At 39.6% G+C, this 22442-nt stretch overlaps 1 protein-coding gene across 1 annotated transcript in view; it reads right to left on the bottom strand.

The window, feature by feature from the left end:
* GABA-B-R3 (gamma-aminobutyric acid type B receptor subunit 3) overlaps positions 1–22442 on the bottom strand; it is a 168808-nt gene that overhangs the window by 122759 nt on the left and 23607 nt on the right. Inside the window, exon 3 of the mRNA XM_083126074.1 lies at positions 19111–19299. Within this exon, the coding sequence (XP_082982200.1) occupies positions 19111–19299 (189 nt within the window). The remainder of the gene's footprint in view (positions 1–19110; positions 19300–22442) is intronic.

The following is a 22442-nucleotide window of genomic DNA, read 5'->3' as shown; positions in this document are numbered from 1 at the left end:
TATTTATTTATGCTTTTGGAATATAATGTAAGTGTACATGACCACAACAAATAACGAAATGGAACAAGAAGTCAACTTTGCTACCTCGGCTATCACGTTCCAAATGAATGCAGCAGAGCACACAGAAAAACATTGATGTCTTCGAGTGCAATTAGGAATAACGAATTGCAAATAACGTAACGTTCTCCTAGGAATGGGGATCGAACTGGGGTCATTCAGATGTCCCAATGGGTTGATGTAGCTAATTCACCATCCATCCTTGTTACCGGAGCCACTCGCCATACATGGTAAGCTTGATGGTAAAGTGCACGAGGTACTAACTACACATATTCAAGAGATGGCGAAACACAACCATTTGTATTTTACTCTGTCAAGTTTGGGAAATCTTTGGACCTAAAATGGATGAGGAGACAGGTGAGTGGAGAAGGTTACATAATTTAGAACTACATAATTTGTATTCATGTCCAGATATTATTAGAATAATTAAATCAAGAAGACTTAGATGGGCAGGCCATGTGGCACGAATGGGAGAGGAAAGAGGAGTTTACAGGATTCTTGTTGGGAAACCTGATGGTAAGAGAACTGTAGGAAGGCCAAGACGAAGATGGAGGGACAACGTTGAGATGGACCTAAGGGAAATCGGTAGGGATGGAAAAGAGTATATAGAACTTGCTCAAGATAGGGACAGATGGAAGGCCTGTGTTGCTGCAGCCATGAACCTTCGGGTTTAAGAAGGCTAGAGAGTTAGTTAGTCAGTTAGTTCAAGTTTGGATCACGCATGGTAAGAAAGGTCTTTGTTGATAGCTCTCACCTTCAGAGTGAACACTTAGGCGTGAGACTGTACAGCTCTCCCAAAAATCTCCTGCTCCTTCCAAGCTACATTGATTGATTGAGTTGGTGTTTTAAGTTCACTTTATGCACAGTATGGCTAATCGGGACTGGACCTACAGTTTAAAGTGGGATCCGAACCACTATGTGCCTCCACCGGGCATCGAAACCGGGACCCCTTGATTACAAGGCGACGGCGTTGCCACTGCGCCACCGGGGAGGCCTCCAAGCTACAGTCTCCTGAAGAAATTACCCCTCACCGCCCGTCGCACTCAATACTTATTCTCTTTTCTTTTTTTCACAATGCCAAGTCATTACCCTCGAATACCTATTGGGTCAGCACCTTATTTACCTGTTTGCAAAACCATTCATTCAGGAAGGTTGGTTAACCTCTGACATGGCATTCCTTAGATACCTATGAGTGCAACGGCTGGGGATCGGGTTTATGAACTTCACACCTGATGAAGTTTCTCAGTTTTATGGGGGATGTTACGATAAAATGGCGGATGTTCTAAATTTAGCATGTAACGAATCGGAAAATCCTTTCACCTAAACTTCCAGAGAAGACACATAGTTGACAAATTTAGTTAAGAATATAAGTGTCGTAAAGCAGCAGTACATAACGTGACTTCTATTTCAAAAGTAACTCTGTGCAATTACAGCTAGTTTCAGTTAGAATTCTTAAAAGAAAATAAAGAAAATGTTACTTCCAAACACTGGTTTATTCATCCAAGTACCTTTATCAGCATAGTTATTGCCTGTCCCACATGTTGGCCTACTCTTCGTAGTGCAGAGAGGCACTGGGAAAAGGTCGCACTACCTCTCACAATTTGCACTTCTTTTACTTTATCTACAAGGCAAGAATCTCAAAATGCTTGGACTACTTGCGAACACCTTCACCAACTTACTTTTCGATGCACCCTCGTAGAACCGAGAATCGCCATGGAATTAACAGAAAACGAGAAGCGACCTTCGATGCTTCCGGTACTTTCGGAAACCATTATTTGAAAGCTTAGAATATCCTCAAGTTTTTAATGAATAGAAACTCTTTTAACGTCGAAAGCGGTGTCAGAGATTGGAGTCGGTCGCCGAACGGGAAGGAAGACGATTCTCACTTCTGCGCCGGAAGGTATTGACAAATGCGAAATCGCAGCTCTCCTCATTTCGAGAGTACAAGGCAGAAATGATTTTGCGGCGAGCCTGTTCCGAACACGTCTATCCCAGCCTGTTAATAGCAGGGAGGTGAACAGAAAAAAAAAATATCTCGACTCATTTTTTTCTAACTTTTGGACCATCTAAAAGTTTAAAAATTCCGCGTATATTAAGGAAAATGATCTCAAGAAAAGAGATTCTATCCAGAAACTGGGAATTTTTCTCAGAAGCAAAGTGGAAAATTTTCTTTAGTAAAGAGATTTTCTTTAGCAAGTGAAAAACTTTTTCGTAGGGCCTCCTCCCCCCCTCCCCCCGTAGTGGTAACGCTGTCACCTTGCAATCAAAGGGTCCTGGGTGCAATTCGATTGGATGCTTATTTGAGTAAAAAGTGGATTTAAAAGTGTGAAACGTATTTTTGGAACAGGTTTTTATTAGAAAGAGGAATTTTCTTTTTGGAGTAAATGAGAAAATCTTATTTGCCCCATTCACATTATACGGGGACCAACCCCTTACCAAAACTAAAATAAAAAAATGTGTGTCTGAGAAATGGAACCTACATTACAGGAGCGTATATTCTAGGCTAGCTAAGCTATCTGCGAAGCCTGAACTCTATAGAATAAAATACAGAAGAAGAATCGATCAGAAATTGTAAATAGAATTATTCATATCAGTGAGATGATGATGCTGATTCTGGAGTTGGCAACCTGATTTCTTATGAGTTGGCAACCTGATTTCTTATGAGTTGGCAATCTGATTTCTTATGAGTTGGCAATCTGATTTCCTATGAGTTTGGAACCTGATTTCCTCTGAGTTGGACACCTGATTTCTTATGAGTTGGCAATCTGAGTTCTTAGAAGTTTGTCAACTTATTTCTATTCATAGCCTAGGACCACGTGATGGGATAGACCAGATCTTGGACTCAGCATACGCCACTGCTACATTACCTAGTTAAAAGCTCAGACTGGAAACACAAATCCCTGCAAAGGATTATTCTGGCCGTAGGGTCAGACGCCAGAGCCTCGTTGGCCTACAAAATTACAGGGGGTACAACGTTTAAGTGAGGTTGACTTTGGGTGTCTTCTAAACGTTACCCTTGATACCCATGGTAGAGAAAATGCATCTTTAAGAAGACTATCTTAGTAATACAAAATTTTGTTATAAAATCGGAATTTTCCTTGCGGAGTGGAAATTTTCAAGAAAAGGAAAATTCTCCTCTACTTTCTAGAAGATGGAATTTCCGTGTTTAAAGATAAATAGGGAAATTTTGTTATAGAAGGGCAATTTTTCATAGTAGAGGGAAATTTTGCGTACAATATTTTCCCTGTTTAAAATAAACAGGGGAATTTTCTTAGAAAAGGGGTAATTATTCTTGATAGGTTGATATTTTGCTTACAAAATTTAGCTACAAAAGTGTTATTATTCCCTTGGGGAAGGGGAATTTTATAGAAAAGGAAAATTCTCCTCTACTCACTAAGAGGTGGAACTTTCCTGTTTAAAGGTAAATAGGGAACTTCTTAGAAAAGGGTAATTTTTAATGGTAGAGGGAAATTTTGCTTTAAAGATAAATAGGGATTTTTTTTCCTTAGAGAAAGGGAAATCTTTTCCTTCCACAAGACAAACTTGCAGGAAACGAAGTTACCATTACCGCTGGCATTTGACTCGCGGCAGATAACCACACCAGAGAGAGGGAGAGGTGGACCCCAAGAACTAATTACGCCCCCCCTTCCAAGCCCATCAAGATGAATGCGCTTTCGGCGTTAGCAAACAAACTCCGAGGCGGAGTCGCGATATCTTCTTCCGCATCAATCTTGCAGTGTTTCTAATTCAATCTCCCTCTGTTTCTCTTTGTCCCGGGTTCGCTAATGGTTAGGCGATCGCTTCGAGGAAGCAGGTCCATTAGAACAACGGTGCTATGGAGCGACGATGATACGGAGCCGTTTTGAATCTTGTTTCCAGGACTGTTTAGTTGGCGAAATTAACGGCAGAGGTCACCCGAGTAGTCCCAGTATGACGTAAGCGAGATACTATTAAGAGTCAATTTATCCATCACCAAGTTCGCAACGTGAGGTTGAAGAGATCGTAGCGTTCTACCCTGTAAAACGAAGGATGGAACCAACGGGGAAGTACGTAGCTCATTCCCCAAATCGTAATAACACTTGCTTGCTGCGACGGTCCTAAAAGGGCCAGAGTATCCTAGCATAAGTAATTAAAAGACATACAGTAACAGATGTTTTGTCCCAATCCTTCTGGGCCGGCCCGCCAGGGGTCCCGGGTCCGTATTTACAAACCCTATAGTACAGTGGGATCCATGAGTAATACCTTGCAAATTGTCCATCACCATGTTCGTGCACTTTATTTGACCCAATAACAGCTTCAAGAATTAAAAGAAAACTCAAAACAAGCTGTTGACAACTTCTTCACCAGCATACATAAAAATCCATCGCTTAAAAACACATAGGATGTAAGAGAAAAATTAATGAAAATAGTCATGGACAATTTGCACGGTAATACTCATGGATCCCACTGTACTACAGAACCTCCAGCCATATTTGGCTCCTGATTGGCTATATTCCGGAAGTTATTGCAGTGTTCCTTCAAATTAACGCTAGATGGCAGGGTTCAAGTTAACATTGTAGATTTCAGACATCCATCCCAACAAGAAGAGAAACTTCTTTAAAATTAGATTGATTTTTGAGCATATTTTTAAAAGTATTACACAATAATGATGTTATTTAGAACATGTCAAGTTGTGAAATTTGTCCTAGAATGTAGTAATCACTTCACATACTTTACAAGCGCTTTCAGAAATATTCAACAATAGGGTCTAACAGTTGGGCTGAAAAGTTCGTAGGCTAACATAGTAAAAAATATTTTTTTGACAAAATTCGATTTTATTATTCAATATAGTTGCCTTCGAGGGCGATACAACGATTATAGCGGTCATACAATTTTTCGATGCCATTTTTATAGTACGATTTCTCTTTAGCCTCAAAATAGGCCTCAGTTTCGGCGATTACCTCTTCATCAGTGCTAAATTTCTTTCCAGCGAGCATTCTTTTAAGGTCTGCAAACAGGAAAAAGTCACTGGGGGCCAGATCTGCAGAATATGGTGGATGGGGAAGCAATTTTATTACGGTTGAATATCGCTAAACATTGCTCCGAATCATCAAAATGTTGTTGCTTTTGACCGATTGTGAGCACGCGCGGCACCCATTTTGCACACAGCTTTCGCATGTTCAAATATTCATGCACAATATGTCCAACACGTCCCTTTGATATTTTTAAAGTCTCAGCTATCTCGATCAACTTCACTTTACGATCATTTAAAATTATTTTGTGGACTTTTTTGATGTTTTCGTCGGTAACAGCCTCTTTGGGGCGTCCACTGCGTGCAACGTCTTCGATGCTCATTTCGCCTCGTTTAAATTTAGCAAACCACTTCTCAACGGTTGATTTTCCTGGTGCAGAGTCCGAATAGTTTATCAAGCCAAGCCTTGGCTTCAACAATATTTTTTTTCGCCAAAAAGCAATGCTTTATTAACACACGAAATTCTTTTTTATCCATTTTTTCACAATAACAAAAGCTGCTTCACTCACAATGCTATATCTCACGAACTAATTATCCGGCAGCTGTGAAATTTATACACGTATCTTTTGAAGGTTAGTACTAAGTAAAAATCACATGGATTTAATTCTAGTAACGCCATCTATGAGTCAGCCTACGAACTTTTCAGCCCAACTGTTATTGTTTTTCTATGGCTTAATATTGATATTTACTGCCAACAAAAGTTTCATTGTATTTTTAACATTTTCCAAATTTTCTATACATTTATATATTTAATAACATAATTTCGATAATTTGATTACAAACTTTATTACTAGATAATCACGAATCTAATTTTCCTGTAAACGGCCAGGCAAGAAACGACGGACACGGAACATAAACACTTCCGGTGCTCACAGCCAATAAGAAAGCATTATATACCTGGGTACTGTAGCACTCCAGGGTTTGTAAATAAGCGTCCCGGGTTCGAATCCTGGCCTGGGCATGGATGTTTGTGTGTCCATTCATCAATTTCATCATATCATCACTCATCCCCATCTTTGCAAATTAGCCAAAAAAGTGGCACAAAAGGCGAAGTAAAATAAAGCAAATCAATCACACCAACCCTTCTGACTGAGAATGGCAGATAACAGGAATAAGGAATAACTTACTCTTTCGGTGCGAGTACCATCTTATAGCAGTCTTAATCCTCTTAGCGATGACCAACCAAAGTCCATTTCATCTCTATCCCCCTAGTTTTGTTTCCTCTGACTCACCTTTCCTCACCTTCCCCTTAAGGTCGGCGTCCCGCCGCTTCCTGTCAAAACCTTTCTCCTCAACAAAATCGAGATGCAAGTTCAGACAAGTCTTGGCATGATTTTACCGCACCGCTGGGGCATGTCACGAAATGAAGCCAAAGAGCTATACCCTGTCTCAGATAACTGATGAGCAAGTCCGCGCATAAGAGCAGAAAAGGAAGGGAAATCGAGTGGCCAGAGCGAAGCAGTAAGGCTGGTAACTTCAGTCGCTTTCCCCCTCCACGCAATCCCATTCCCTCTCACTTGTTCATTGGTGGAGCCGTCTCGCGTCACTACTTGCGCAGAGACTTGTTTTCGTTCACCTGCTCCACAGTTAGCTGGGACAGAGTATACGTGCTCGGTAACCTCTGATACAGGACTTCTCAACTCAGGAACTATGGAAATTCCAATGAATACTGTACCTGGTCTATACCCAGACACGTATTTAGAAATATATTTCGGGGGGGGGGGGTCCGAGCCAAGCGTCTCAATAATAATAATAATAATAACGATAACACTAATATAAAAGTTGAAAATAAAATAATTAAGTAATACATACTAATTAAAATATGTGAATTTATTAATATTTCATTTTTATTATCACATGAATACGTGAAAATATCCTATAAAAATATAGATGTAACAACAAATTTACTATCTAGCTTGCGTGTACTTAAGATAGCCAAAATTTGTACAAAGATAAGGAAATTAATGTCAAATAGATAAAGAATTGAATATTTATAGAATAATAAAGAAAGGAAGTTAGATCCAGGTTGAAGAGATTTTATGCATGCTATCATAGTAGTGTGCATAATTCTTTTTTGTACTGTCCTTCAAAACATTTCGATCCAAATATAATGATAGAAATAAGAATAATAAATATAATAATACCACGTGCCTTCCGAGCCCATAGGAAATTAATCGATTATAGTACAATCGAATACAATATTATGCTGAAAAGTAAATTTTCATTTTTTTATTTTAGCACTTGGTGGTCTTTCGAGGGGGGTCCAGACCTCCTACACCCCCTAATTATGTCCTTGTCTATACCTGTTGGATATTTCAGTGAAATGTCTTCCCAACTCAGTAATTGCCTTTCTTAGTTTTTGTTTCTTTCTCTCTATGGATCCCTATAGTTTCTGTTATATTTTGCGTTTCTTCTCTTTTTCTTCATTTCTTTGTTTAGTTTCTTTTTCTTTCAATTTCGCTATCTCTCTATCTTTTTATTGTTTCTTGCATTTTCTCTTTGTATCTATTTTTCTCTTTTCTTTCTTTTCGCTTTCTTTCTTTCTCTTTCTATCCCTATCGTTTCTTTATTTCTTTTTCATTTTTGGTTTCCCTCACTTCTTTTCTTTCTTCTTCGCTATCTTTCTCTCTCCCTATTGTTTCGTTTATTTATTTTCCTTTTTATTTCCCTTCCTTCTTTTCTTTCTGCTTCGCTATATTTCTCTCTCCCTATTGTTTCGTTTATTTCTTTTCCTTTTTATCTCTCTCACTTCTTTTCTTTCTGCTTCCCTATCTTTTTCTCTCCCTATTGTTTCGTTTATTTATTTTCCTCTTTATCTCCCTCACTTCTTTTCTTTCTGCGTCGCTATCTTTCTCTCTCTATCCCTAGTGGTTCGTTTAATTCCTTTTCCTTTTCATCTCCCTCACTTCTTTTCTTTCTGCTTCGCTATCTTTCTCTCTCTCCCTAGTGCTTCGTTTAATTCTTTTTCCTTTTCATCTCCCTCACTTCTTTTCTTTCTGCTTCGCTTTCTTTCTCTCTGTCCCTAGTGCTTCGTTTAATTATTTTTCCTTTTCATCTCCCTCACTTCTTTTCTTTCTGCTTCGCTTTCTTTCTCACTGTCCCTAGTGCTTCGTTTAATTCTTTTTCCTTTTCATCTCCCTCACTTCTTTTCTTTCTGCTTCGATATCTTTCTCTCTCCCTATTGTTTCGTTTATTTATTTTCCTCTTTATCTCCCTCACTTCTTTTCTTTCTGCTTCGCTATCTTTCTCTCTGTCCCTAGTGCTTCGTTTAATTATTTTTCCTTTTCATCTCCATCACTTATTTTCTTTCTGCTTCGCTATCTTTCTCTCTCCCTATTGTTTCGTTTATTTATTTTCCTCTTTATCTCACTCACTTCTTTTCTTTCTGCTTCGCTACCTTTCTCTCCCTCCCTAGTGTTTCGTTTAATTCTTTTTCCTTTTCATCTCCCTCACTTCTTTTCTTTCTGCTTCGCTATCTTTCTCTCTCTCCCTAGTTCTTCGTTTAATTCTTTTTCCTTTTCATGTCCCTCACTTCTTTTCTTTCTGCTTCGCTATCTTTCTCTCTCTCCCTAGTGCTTCGTTTAATTCTTTCTCTCTAGTTTCGTTTCTTTTCTTTCCTTCATTTCTGCTTTCTCTCTTTCCCTATCGTTTCTTTTATTTCTCCCTGTATCGTTCCTTTACGCCCCTCTGTTTCTCTCGAAATCTTTTCATCTTACGATGATCACTAAGCATCACGCAATACGATTTTATATCCGCTGGGAGAGAGAACTTTTGCCTCCCTTGGAAAATTTCCCTCGGGCACCCATGACTATAGTGCATTGAAAATACAATAAAAAAGTTGAAATCCCCCTCGCCAATGGCTGCAAGAGTTCGTAAGACGTTTGCTCTCCCGCCGAAACAAACAGTTTGTATGGGAAAACATCCGGGGAAAGAGAAGGCTAATTGAGCGAGACATGTGAACTTACATCCTCAGCTGAAATCCACGAACAATCTTCAGAGATTGTAATTTCAGTAAACAGTACGTTCGTCTCTAACATGTTAAGTTCTTGCCTAACAAAAGAGAATCGGTTTCGGTTGTTGGGATGCCTCGTTCTCGGTCTTGTCTCGACAAATCTCGAAGAATCTGTTCTCGTTCAATTCTCGATTCTTTCCAAAAGCTTATCCGTCTCGGTGCTGAGATTGAGATGAGTTTCTTCATTCTCAACACGTGACGACCTCCGTGGCGGAGTGGTTAGCACAGCACTCCTCGATGCCGGTTTAGAATCCAGGATGTTCTTTGGGAGTGTCCCTTCATCAATTTCATAACATCATCACTCATCCTCATCTTCGCGATTAGCCAAAAGTGGCAGGAATGCAAAGTAAAATAAACCAAATAAATAAATCTCTCATTCTCATCGTTGCGATTAGCCAAGATTGGCAAAAAAAGTGACGCTAAATAATAAAAATATACAGGATGAGTATAAAATCTTTGTCTGATTTCCGACATCTAACACAAAATGCACGATAGGTGGTGGCATGTTTTTTTTTAGGGGGGAGGAATGGCACGAAAGCTCGAAAAGATTTATGTTAGTTAGACACAGACATGTTGAGGTTTCGAAATGTCCCCCAAAATATATATTTTGTAACGATTTTTGGCGATAACATGTTTTGAGATTTTCAAGGTCAAGGTCACGTGACAAAATTTCATTTTTATCCAAAGGTAGGCTTGGTACTTATCATTGGAATGCCTGTACCATTCCCTATACAATAAACTTTATTTCAGCTTCCTAGGCAGAGTTATAACACATTTAGTATAGCTAAACGAGCTCAGAACTTTGACCTTGAATAATTTGACAATTACAAGACGCACGAGACCCAAAATATTTAGTTACTACGTTCCATGCATATTTTCAACCCCGCAAATTTAATGTAAATCTGAGATGGTCGGGTTGAGAGCTGTGTTGATTTCGCATGGAATTACTCATATGTAAAATACCTTCTAACTTAGTAACATTTGAATTTTTATCCAAATGACAATTCTAGATTGTTCACTCACAAGATAGAATAATGTTACATCATTTCATTTCATTGTAAGAGTTGAGATTCATGGGTACTGGACATGGAATGTATAGAGGAAGTGTACCAAATACGGGCCCCGTCTTTAAAGCGGGCCCCTGCTTTACTCTTCTTGATGGTGCTGTAGCCTGGCGGAAAGACATCCAGCTGGTAGTTTACGTTATTGTCGCATGCTGCGCTTGCGCGCATGTTGATTACTGTGTCTGTTGTTCTCCAATCAGCTCGTGAATGATCTTGCGCAAGTAGAGAGTTTTATTACTCTCACGTTCAATTTTCCGTACTTCGGTCATTTGAGAGGTAAATGCGTCAACTCTTCTACATACTTAATCCTAAATATAAGAGCTATCTTTGTAATTGGTAAGTCGTTGACGAGAATGAAAGAGAAATTATTAGCATGAAAAAAGAAGCACTTGTGGTCCTAAAGTAGGTCCTCTGTGTTGTGGCGAAACAAGCGCAGAATGTGTTTTCGCCCAAAATCTTATCATGGAATTCTGGTACAGGTTCCAAGGGATAGATATGGCGAAAACAGGGAAGAAAATAAGAGCCAGGAATCAAGATAACATGGTCACATAAATGCCAAACGAAAGAAAACTATGAATTTGAAAAAAAGCTTATATTCTTGTAATATTGTGTATGCTCAACATTCAAAAAATATTTTATTTTATTCCACAACCTTCCATTTATTATATTCCAGCTTATATCACTATAATTTGTGCTGCTGCTGTTTTAAATTGTACTAAATTTAAGGGGGGGCTCACTTTAGGTTAGGTTAGGTTAGGTTAGGTTAGGTTTTTGCAATGTTCAAAAATGCATCTCTTCGAAAAAATCGGATTCTCACAATGAAGTCAATTTTTTCTCACTATGGGACGAGGCATACTAAACAAGTAGATAACATACTATTTCAGGCCATAAGCCTGAATCACAGGGAACTTGATTTCCAGTCGCTAGATTGGCTACCCATTTGCTAGTTTTCGCCTCACACGATATTTGTTACCGCACATTTCTATAGACATTTGTTCCCATAAGACACTGCGCAGAGCAGACAATCTGTAAAGATGGACGAGCAATTTGAAGAATGTTGTAGGAGAATTACTGCTTTGTGCTTTTATTAAAAATTAAAAAAAAGAAAAGGATGGACTAGAGATTGGCTTGAAAATAATATGGCAATCAATGCAACTGAACAAGCTTTTTAATTAACTCGTGTATGTATATTCATAATATTTATACATGAGATTCGCAGGATTCATTCACAAAGTTAAAAAGTAATCAAACATTTAATTTAATACACTTGTAATAATAAGGATTTTAATTTTCGGGTAATCATATTTGTCACGTACACATCTCATCGCTTTGCATAAATACCTAAATATTAATGAACTGAACACGAACGCACTGCACGCCATCTCTTAACTTTTTTTTTATCGAGAAACTAACAAAAACAGCCAACACTCGGAAACCACAGACAAGAAACTTCCCTTTGCAAACTCACAGATTATCTTCACATGGCTAAACTTTGCTCTGATTTGCTGTTCCACAGAGTCCAGTCGAGGAAAGCCAGTAGCAATTAGAACATGCCCTATTCCTCCAAGCGAGTCAAGCAGCCAGCCAGGCAACCACCACTTCAGGTCAGGTAGCCAGTTCAGCACCAACTAACAGGTTATCCAGTTCCGTGTAATTCGACCTTTAGTGCCATTCATTTGGGACCCCAACATTTGGTGCACTTCCTCTCTATATATAATATATACACACATATATATTGTGTGTGCAAATTAACCCCCCCCCCTCGAGTCCGAAGATTCACGTACTATTCCCGATTGCAAATAAATCGGAATATCCCGCCTTTGGAGGAAGAAACTTTAGTGGGAGTCCTAGTATCCAGAACTTTGGGTGCGGGAAAGGAAGGAGACAGTGTAGTGAAGACTTATCGATCCTTAAGTAATATCAGGAGGCGGATGTTTTTTAAAGAATTCATAATCCTCTTTATGGAAAGTTTTACGGTGGCCTGGCCATTGGTTCGGGACGGTAAAGTCCCTTGAAATGCAATTACACCAAGGAACTCCATAAAGAGTAATCAACGCATGGTTTACAAGCCAACCTTCGCTACCCAGGAAACCAATATAAGAGGCTGTAAAGGTGTAAGTAATAAGAAAGGCAGCGAACATCAGTTTTGGGGGAAATGCTTTCCTCTTTTTCGGTTGTGGTTTCAATTTTCTTCTTCCCTTAGAAGTTTTGCTTCTTTTTTTTCTCTGGAATGTTTTTCTTTAGTTTAATTTAGTTTCACGTTTTTCTAAATGAGGTTCCCATCAATACGCCAAAATCTACTTTTTTCTGCTGTAGCACGGTTTTTTAAAAGTTATGCTTGGTCTTTTTAATATGCATTATGATGCACCGAACTGCAATATATAATCAATATCCATCTTCATGCCTCATAAAATATCCAAGTCTTAATAAAGAAAACATTGCATTCCACTTTTGTAAAGTAAATGTATGACAGGGTGTTCATAAAGTCCCGGTACCATTACAAGAAACATAGTTCGGAAATTACATGCAGTAGAACAATGATGTTGATTGCAAAATGAGCTACAACTCTCCACGTTTATATGCCATACATCTCAATGTGCGCCCCTCTAGTTGCTCTCAGAACATCAAGGCGGTAATCCACTTCTGCCCATACACGCACCAGTAACAGTTAGGATACTCTCCGTTATTCTTCTTCGAAAAGTAGCAACATCTGGAAGAGGAGTGCGGTAAATACAATCTTTGACATACCCTCAGAAGAAGAAATCCAAGGGTGTGATATCAAAAGAGCGCGGTGGCCAGGGAATAGGTCCATCACGGCCTATCCACTGTCAGGGAAATGCCTATCCAGAAGACCTCGAACATCCTTGAACCAATGAGGGGGTGCCCCATCTTGTTGAAAAATTACACCAGCCTGCATTTTTTTTTTTAAAAAAATCGGATGATTTCAAACCAATAGGTGATTCTGGAAGTATTTTGAATGCTGGTGACGGATATGACATAAATTTCTTATAATCACGTCAGGATGTTTCCCTAGATCAGGATTTTTCTCCGTCATAAAATGCTATCAACCCACTACATTGAGTTTTGGACATTTTGTGAGGGATTTCGAAAATGGAACTTATGTAATCAAATTTTACAATTTTCATGTCAATGTGTCTTGTGAAAATAAAAGGTGGATTAAATGCTTACTGCTTTGTGCATTTATAATTCAAAGTTGGAGGATTTGCATTCTAGAAAACCAATATTTTATCATCATTTAAACAGAGCCATCTATTGAGGAAATCACGTAACTACACATTTTATTGTGGAATAAAGGCAGTTAATATATTGTAATTTTCTAAAACAGCTTGACGTGATGGGTAAAAATGGATTTCATTTTTGGAATCAGCACACTGAAATTATTCAGGGAGAACAGTCATCTGTGAGTCATCCAAACCCATGCAGGCCTGTGTTATGGTTGACTGGAAGCATTATTCTATTGCATATATTTTCCGAGCTATGTTTTTTTGTAATGGTACCGGGACTTTATGAACACCCTGTATGTCTTGTGTATTTATAACTTGTAGTTGTATCTAATGTATTTATGTTAAGCTGCTACTAGAAGGTGTCGTGCTTTCACAGAGGTATAAACATCTAAATAATAATAATAATAATAAATGTTAACGTCTACTCCTATTAGATTAGGGTAGCATCGTCGCCTTGTAATCAAGGGGTCCGGGTTCGATACCCGGTGGAGGCACAATTGGTTCGGATCCCACTTTAAACTGCAGATCCGGTCCGTACATAAAGTGGACTTAAAACACCAACTGAGTCAATCAATCAATCCTAACAGTTTAGTTGGTTAACGCACAAGCCGGTAGAAAGTTGTATGAAATTAGGGTTCACAAATATGTGAAAAATCCACACTCACTGCAAGTGAAGCAACGGGCACTTCTGGGTTGCAATAATCCCATTATTAGAATCGTTACAACCCAGAAATGTCCCTGACTGTACAATAATTTAATATGAATTCCCAGACTTGTCCAGAGTTTTGAAAACTTATCAAAATTCAATGACTTTTTTAAAGCAATTAGTGAAATTTGAAGACTTCTCCAGGATTTGCACGTCAATGGAAATTCTTCCACTTCTCGGACATGTTCCATAAAGAGTAGCAATGACTCTATGAAAGTCATTTTGGCGAACATCTCTCGCAATGGTAGCTTTGAATCGATTACTTGTTGGGGAAGGGGGGGGGGGTCAACTCGAGGACTACCTTTCATGCTCCGACCGTCCCGAAGACCTTGAGGGGGGCTCATTGGTCGGCTCTTGACTCTAGAAACAACCATTGGGTCTTTCTGGAAAGCGGTTTCGACCTCCCAAGTACCACCATTGCGTCGTCGACATTAAACTCCCTGCGTTGGGTGTTTCCTTAGAGCTTACGTGGAATCTGTTCACGGTTCGATGACAGGACGCCTCTCCATTAGTCAGATGAGGAAGCCTCCTCATCTTCATCGTCGGGAGCCAACTTGAAAAACAGAACAAAGAGTGAAGAGGCTGGAGAAACAGTCCTCATCGTAACTGGGTTTTCTGCTGTGGTTAGCTGCGGCGAGGAGCTCTCGTCTGAAGTTATGATGGGATCAGCCAATAGCTTCATTGACTGTCTGGAGCATGAAGTGGATGTCTGCCCTAAAATGTTTGCGAAATTTGTCTGCTAAGGTAATAGCATTTAAGAGAACCGTTAGGGTACCGTCTGTGCAGGCACATAGTTGGAAATGCATTAAATCAAGGGAGGTGCATTTTTGGTGCATCAAATGATGAAGTGACGCATGAAATTGTTCTTGTAGAATTGTTATATAGACACTGTTTGAGAATAGATTATTAGCAATGATCCTATTCCACTCGAACTAACGTGACTTAATTTTAACGTTTTTTTTCCCCAAGATTTCTAGAAAACCCGAACACATTTACTCTGAAAAGAAAATCCAATGGTACGCCCTTTTTATTTTCTCAAAAGAGGTCATATTCGGAGAAAAGAGGAGACGTACAGGGGGAAATGGTCATGTTTGAGGAAAGAGAAAACATGTCTGGGAAAATAACATATGCCCGGGGGAAAAGGATACATGTTTTTGGGAAAGATGGCATGTCTGGAGAAAAGAGGACATATCCGGGGGGGAAAGGGATGTCGAGGAAAATCAGACATATTTGGGGGAAAGAGAACATGTCTTGGGAAAAGAAAAGCACATGTTCTGGGTAAAGAGGGCATATTTGAGGGAAGATAGGACCTATCCGAGGAGTAGAATGTACGTTCGGGGAAAATAAGACATGTGTTGTGAAAAGAAGATATATTTTGGGAAAGAGAACATGTCTGGGAAAGAAAGACATATTTGGGGGAAAATTAGGCATGTTTTGAAAAAAAAAGACATCAGAGGGAAAAAAAGGTACGTTTGGTGAAAGAGAACATTTCTGGGGAGAATAGGACCTGTTTTTCCCATACACACCCTCCGGGGAAAAAAGGGTGTACGATAATCCTGCATGCAGTTGAACGAGACTTACAATACATGCGAAAGCACCCTCAGCGTTCGACAATGAAAGTAAGTATTCCATAAAGGGGAGCTTGTGCAGTTCAGCTTGAATACTGATAACCTTTCGTATGCTTTTAAGCGAGACAAATTGGCACTTCAGAATATCAGCTAGTTTCTCGTATCACTGTATTCGTGTGACAGCGCCGCCAGTTCAATTTGCAACGAAAGGCTCATTTGTTAGCCGTTTGGATGTTGAAATGAAATCGATTTGCTTCAGCAGCTGCTTGCATTATTAATGTCTTCAACTTTGCCCGTACAGTTTCGAAATGGACGTCATATATACCATTTTGTCGTCCATTTTTAATGTTAAGATATTATTCAATCAACACGGCAATGCATTATTAATTGCACTCGAAGAGTGAAACTGCTGAAACGTGATTGCTCTGAAATTACAAGCGGCTGTGTCAGAATAGCAGAACTGGTCTCATAGACCCGTTCATGTTGCATTTAACAGTTGAGGTTACTAGAAGACGGCTCGGTGTCAGTATGAGTAAAGGAAGACTGAAGCCAGTGGTTACAGTAAGGGAGATTTTAGACTAAAGTGACACGGGACATGTGCAGGAGACAAGCGACACGTGTCTCTTGGAAACCAACCTTTAGAAATAAATGCAACTTTTCGAAGCGAATAGACACGGCAAGCTGCATGTTGCTCGGACTTGGCCGTATTCTCAATAGCCCCATCTAATTCGCTGTATTTTTTGTCTCTCTCTGCACTGTCTCATCTAGTTTGGTGCAACACCGTGCCGTCTACTTCGTCGATTTGGTGCCACGTAGTGTATTTGGTGTCTACCAGGGTTGGCATGTTCAAAACAAAAGTGTTCTAAACATGTTGTTTTTTTCATTCTTGTTTAAAACACATTTTGATACTTGATGTTTGATAGTTTGTTGTTATTTGCGTGTTTTGTAACGATGCCTTTTCATTCAGTGCGTGTCATTTTGTTTATTGTGCATAGAAATCGGCCCAGTGGCTGAAAATGTACATTGAATTAACAAAGAAACACATCGTGATGAATACCCTTGGGCCACGTATAAAACACCTGGCTGTTTCTTACAAGTGATTAAAATATTTTTTTTAAAAAAATGTAATACTATGTGGATGAAAGAGTTTTGTTTCTCACTTAACATACTGCACATAGTTGTTAATGTTAATATTTATTTGCATTCACGATAAAATGTATTAAAAAAAGACTGAGTAGCTACCACGTGGACTCAGTGGGGCCTGGCAACTGTGAAATAGTTGAAGCTTCTTGAACAGCCTACATGCGAGATTTAAGACCAACATAAATATGCATTTAAAGAAGGTAGTCAAGCGTTCACTTTACAGTAGGAACACAGTCCATCCTTTGATGATTAACAGATTCCTACTTAATCATTATTCTTGGAAAATAAGTCTTTGGCATTATGTTTTAAACATTATATATTTGTTTCAAACATGTTTTTTTCGGATCTTGTTTAAAACATTAAAAATATGTTTAAAACATAAAAAACTGTTTGTTTTGTTTCATTTTATAAAAAACACAAATTATGCCAACCATGATGTTTGCACCACAGTGTTGTGTGTGCTCACGTGGTGCGTGCTAACCAACGAAACGTACTTTCAAAGTAGCAGACAGGTATTTGTTCAATCTACATCGTTATTCTTGCGCACAACGTGTACTTGACGTCATTTCCTGTCACCTGTTGTCAAAAAGTGTAGCAAACTAGACGAGCCAAGTACCGTGAATTGTGTCGTCTCCGTCTGTTCGCGCATGCGCGTCGAACGCTTGCTTATGAACTGAAGGTGTCCGTGTCACTTCGGTTTGAAATTCCTGTCGCTGGAGTGCTGTTTTCTTACACCCAAACCACGCGTTTCCCACGATTTTTCACCTTCTATTGGAACATTTTGCATCACCGAGCAAAGCGGTTGGTTCTGGCGGGAGATCGAGCGCTTACTTACCGCCACACCTTAGCCCTAACATCGGCATTTTTCGAGCGAGAAATAGAAAGGTAACTTTTTCAAAATCGTTTCAACGTATCTATCACGAATAGGGATAGGTCATGTTATTTATTAAGTAAAATACTAGTTTCAAAGCACAGTGAAAGTACAGGGTGATTCATATAAAACTAACACATTTCTTTGCCGTTTTATTGAAACAAGAATACCTCGTGATTCTCCAAGTTAGTTTCACATGACACAGGACAACTGGGAGATTCATACATCCTCAAGAGAGTACGCAGCTGTGCACAATTTTGTAGCTTTCGTCGCTGAAACTGGCTCAGTCATTGCAAGGATACAGTACGTGCTTCATATTTTCATGGTGTTTGTTGAGCAACTGATGACACAGAGCTGCGTAAAGGCTATTTTCAGCAGGTTGACAACTTGTACCATACGTCAAATGAGTCCGCTGATCAGGACCGGATAATATTCTGGAATTTATGCCCACCGAGATTAGCCGATTTGACATCCCAGACTTCTTTCTGTGGTGGTACCTCAAGGGAAACCTATACACCACACGCCCTTGGACAATGAATGAATTGGAGACAAGTCGTATCAATCTTCTCTAAATTGGGATTTATAGCTAGCCTGAGTTCATAACCCCTGTCGCCAGCAATTGCTCTCTCAGTCATTCAAAGTAATTTATAAATCCTTCCTGGTGCTGATCAGCTGGTATTTCAGGGCAACGACCAGGGAAGGAGGAAAGAGAACAAAACAGAGAGCAGCGTGTGGTGTGAGGTCTTTTGCCTGGAATCGCTGAACAAGAAGGAACTGAGGAGATTGAGCGATCAAATACGTTTCGATATGAACAGCGGGGAATTGTATCATCAGAGACAGACAGGTATTGTTGCTTCCAACCATGTTGATCTAGACTTGAAGGTATAAATCCAGAAGCTTGTGTTTTGCCATTTCCAAGTGTGTAGTTAGTACCTCTTGCTCATTTCCATTAGGGTTAGCATGAGGAGCGAGTGCTCAAATGAAGAGGATGAATGATTAAGCGAGCTACATCACCCACATCAATGGTTAAGGTTCTTCGTTCGATCCCACGTACTCAGAGTGCGTTACGCAGTAATGACAACAGCATACTCCAACGAAAGGCCAGGAACATGAAACGACATGTTCAGAGGAGGGGGAGGACAGTTTCAGCGTGTAGTGTAAAGGTTATTAAACTCCCATATCTACATTTCATATGTAATAACTTGTTGTTAGCCTTATTCTGTTCACATGCTTTGATAATGAAATGTGTCAGTTTTATATGAATCACCCTGTATAAGTTCAGGTATATTTCGTAGAAAAAATGTGCTAAAATGAAAACGCGAATAGGTCCCTACATACGAGTAAAGGTTCTTAATTCGCCACTGCCCATGATTACTGCAAATACATGAGGAGTATACACAGAGTATAATTGCAGAAAACAAGTATTGACTCACCAGGCCGGACAAGGAGTGCTTCTCGCCCACGATGCTGTTATGGCTGGAGACTAAGAGAAGTCCCTCCACGGCTGCCGATAGGGCATCTTGGGAGCAATCCGTCACTGACACATTCTCCCACCAGATGTCACTGGGGTTCCCTTGCAGGATCCACGCATAATTGGAGCCAAACATGTTCAAGTTGTAAGCCTGCAACAAAAAAAAAACATTAATACATTATGTTTTAGATAAATGAGTATGGAGTGAAAATTTTTGAGTAATTTTAGTTTGAATATTTCGAGTTTAGATAGTTTTTTAGGATTTTTTGTATCTTTATAAAGGATAAATGAGAGAAGTGGATGGAAAAATAAACAGAGGAGAGAAAGAGGAAAATAGAAAGTGAGATAGAAAGCATAGAGAGAGAAAGTAAGTAGCTAAAAGGAGAGAGAGAGGAATACGATAGGAGAAAATATTGACAGAAATATAGAGGAAAGAGCGAAGAGAGAAAAAAGGATAGAAGAAGAACAGCAATAGAAAAACGAGAGAATGGGAAAAGAGAGAAGCGGGAGGTAGAAAGAGAAACGGAGTAAGAGAGACAAGAGGAAGATAAGACGAGAGAGAAAGAGAGAGAGAGAGAGTGAGAGAGAGAGAGAAATTAAGACAAGGTAGAAAACAAAGACAGAAAAATATAGACAAGAGCAAGAGTGAAAGCAACTAGAGAAATAGAGCAACAGTAAATAGAAAAACGATAGGGAGGGAAGGAAAATAAATAGAGAGTGAGGAAGAGAAAAATCAAAGCAAAAGAGAGAATAAAGCAAGAATGGAAGATTGATTAATTGAGTTGGTGTTTTAAGTCCACTTTGTGTACAGTAATCGGGACTGGACCTACAGATTGAAGTGGGTTCCAAACCACTTTGGCCCCTGGATAGAAAAAGAAATAGAAAACACAGCGTGAGAGAGAGAGAGAGAGAGAGAGAGAGAGAGAGAGAGAGAGAGAGAGAGAGAGAAAGACTCTATTGGTTCATGTTTCATAACACAACGTGAAGAAGAAAGTAACACAAAAATTAAAATCAAGGATTTAATTTGGTAATGCTATATCCATGCAATGCCTTCCAAAAACGACGAGAGGAAAACCAAAAATATAACATGCACAGGCACAGCGAATAAGGAAGCAGGCTCCCATTTGGCCGTCGTTTCGAATATCGAACACGTCGTTTCGCCCGGGACAATGTCACCGGAGCGAAATTAAGATAATGAAGGTAATGGCTTCAATTCTTCCGGGCTGCTGCCTCCGCCGGAATCATCAGGTTTCAGCCGGAGCCACTGCTTATTCTTCCAGTCCCGAGTCACTTAAATGGGACCATAATGCCTCTGTTCACCGGAGGAGGGCGCTTTTAAAGAAGACGGATTTCGGGAACCCCAGGGGCCTCTGTGCGCAACGGCTTCTGATAAATGCAACCCGAGGAGGAAGGTTACATTTCAGTGGTTGAATGAATAGAGTCATTGTTAAGAAGAACACACAGTGAATTGTTCCGATGAGAGAGAAGGAGTCAGAGAGAGAAAACAGCGAGACAAATATGATAAGAGAGGAAGCGAGAAGGAGAAGCAAAGATCAAGAAAAAGAGAAGGGAGAGGACAGAAGAGAAAGAAGGGGGAAGAGAGAAGGAAAACTAAAAAAGGGAAGGGAGAGAGAAGGAAAAGGAAAACTGGGAGGGAAATGGAAAAGAGGAAGAGAGATCACGAAAAGGAAAAGACGAAGCTGAAGAGAGAGAGAGAGAAGACAAAAGAAAGAAGGAAGATTGAGAAGGAAAAGAGGAAAAATGAGAGAGTTAGAAGATAAAGGAAAGGAGGAAGAGAGAGTGAAGGAAAAGGAAAAGAGAAAGAGAAGGAAGGAAAAGGAAAAAGAAATAGGGAGAAAGGGAAAAGAAAGAGATAGAGATAGAAAGGAAAGAGGAGAAGGAAGAGAAGGAATAGAAAAAGAGAAAGAGAGAGACAGAAGGAAACGAGGGAGAGACAGAGAGAATAAAAAGAGAAAGAGAGAGACAAGGAAAAGAAAAAGAGGAAGGGAGAGAAAGGGAAAAAGAGAGATAGAAGGGGAAGAGGAAGAGACAGACAGGGAAAAGGGAGAGAAGGAATAGAAAAAGAGACAGAAGGAAAAGAGGGAGAGATAATGAGAAGGGAAGGAGAGAGACAAGAAAAAGAGAAAGAGGGGGAATTATAAAGAAAACTCCGAGCGACAAACAGTTAAAACGAAATGTAAAATAAAATAGGGGTGAGAAAGAAAGAAACAGCATGAGAGAAAAGGAAAAGAGGAAGAAAGAGAGGAAGATAAATAAAACAGTGAGCAAGAAACGGAGAGAAGGGGAAACAGAGATAGAGAGAGAGAGATACAGACAGACAGAGAGGAGGGCAAGGAGCAAATCGGAAGCGAGAAAGAGGGAGAAGAGAAAAGGAAAATAGGTGTGTGTGTGTGTATATATATATATATATATATATATATATATATATATATATATGGAGAGAGAGAGAGAGAGAAAACCGAGCGAGAAACATAAATGAAACAGAGAGAGTGAGAGAACAAGGGAGAGACATTGTTAAAGAAAGGAGTGAGCAGCCTTGTTACTTAGGATTAGAGAAGAAATTAACTCTTTTTACTCCAGTATCATTTGTAATTTTGTTTCAAGCTCATGGAAACCCTGATCTCGCCTCCCTCCACAAGCCGTTGAAACATTGACAACCCCTCGTATAAAAATGCCATAAACCGATGTGTACTTGGTTGATATTTTGCTTATCATCACCTATAAAAACAGTCAGCTGGGGGAAATGATAACCGAAGGATGTCTCTAGGCCCCTTCAGGGCGGTGCTTCCCAAGAACGGTGAGATCTATGAAGTTTGCAGTAAACAACAGTGCCACTCTGACGTCATAGTGACGTAGACGCTGCGACGGTTGACTGGGACAGTCATAATTCATATTTTTATCCTCCCTGAAGTAATTTCCGAATTCGAAATGTCAGGATGAGTCTTTTTTTTTCATTCTCGCTGCATTTCAACTTGTTTTAACGGGATCGACGTTAATGGACTGAAATTACAGGACAACTTGGAACTCTGTTTAAGGGTGGTACAACAAGAGGCCCAATCGCAGCTGCTTAACAGCGATTCTTTATGTCCACCGGCCCTTCTATTTGTACTCGACTCAAGATCTTTCGAGGATGTAAGAATATTGTTGCTCTATTCCTACTGAGAACCACGGTGGTCTAGTTGGTAAGGTGTCTGACTGCCACGCAGGGGAACCGCGTTTGATTCTCGAGATAGGTGAGCTCAAGTGGGAATTTTCCGGACAATGTCCATGTAT

Source organism: Lepisma saccharinum, chromosome 7 (genome assembly GCF_977018435.1).
Source record: "Lepisma saccharinum chromosome 7, izLepSacc3.1, whole genome shotgun sequence".
In the NCBI taxonomy this organism is placed as follows: domain Eukaryota; kingdom Metazoa; phylum Arthropoda; class Insecta; order Zygentoma; family Lepismatidae; genus Lepisma; species Lepisma saccharinum.
Note: the sequence above shows the minus strand (reverse complement) of the source record. Positions and strands in the feature narration are given on the sequence as shown.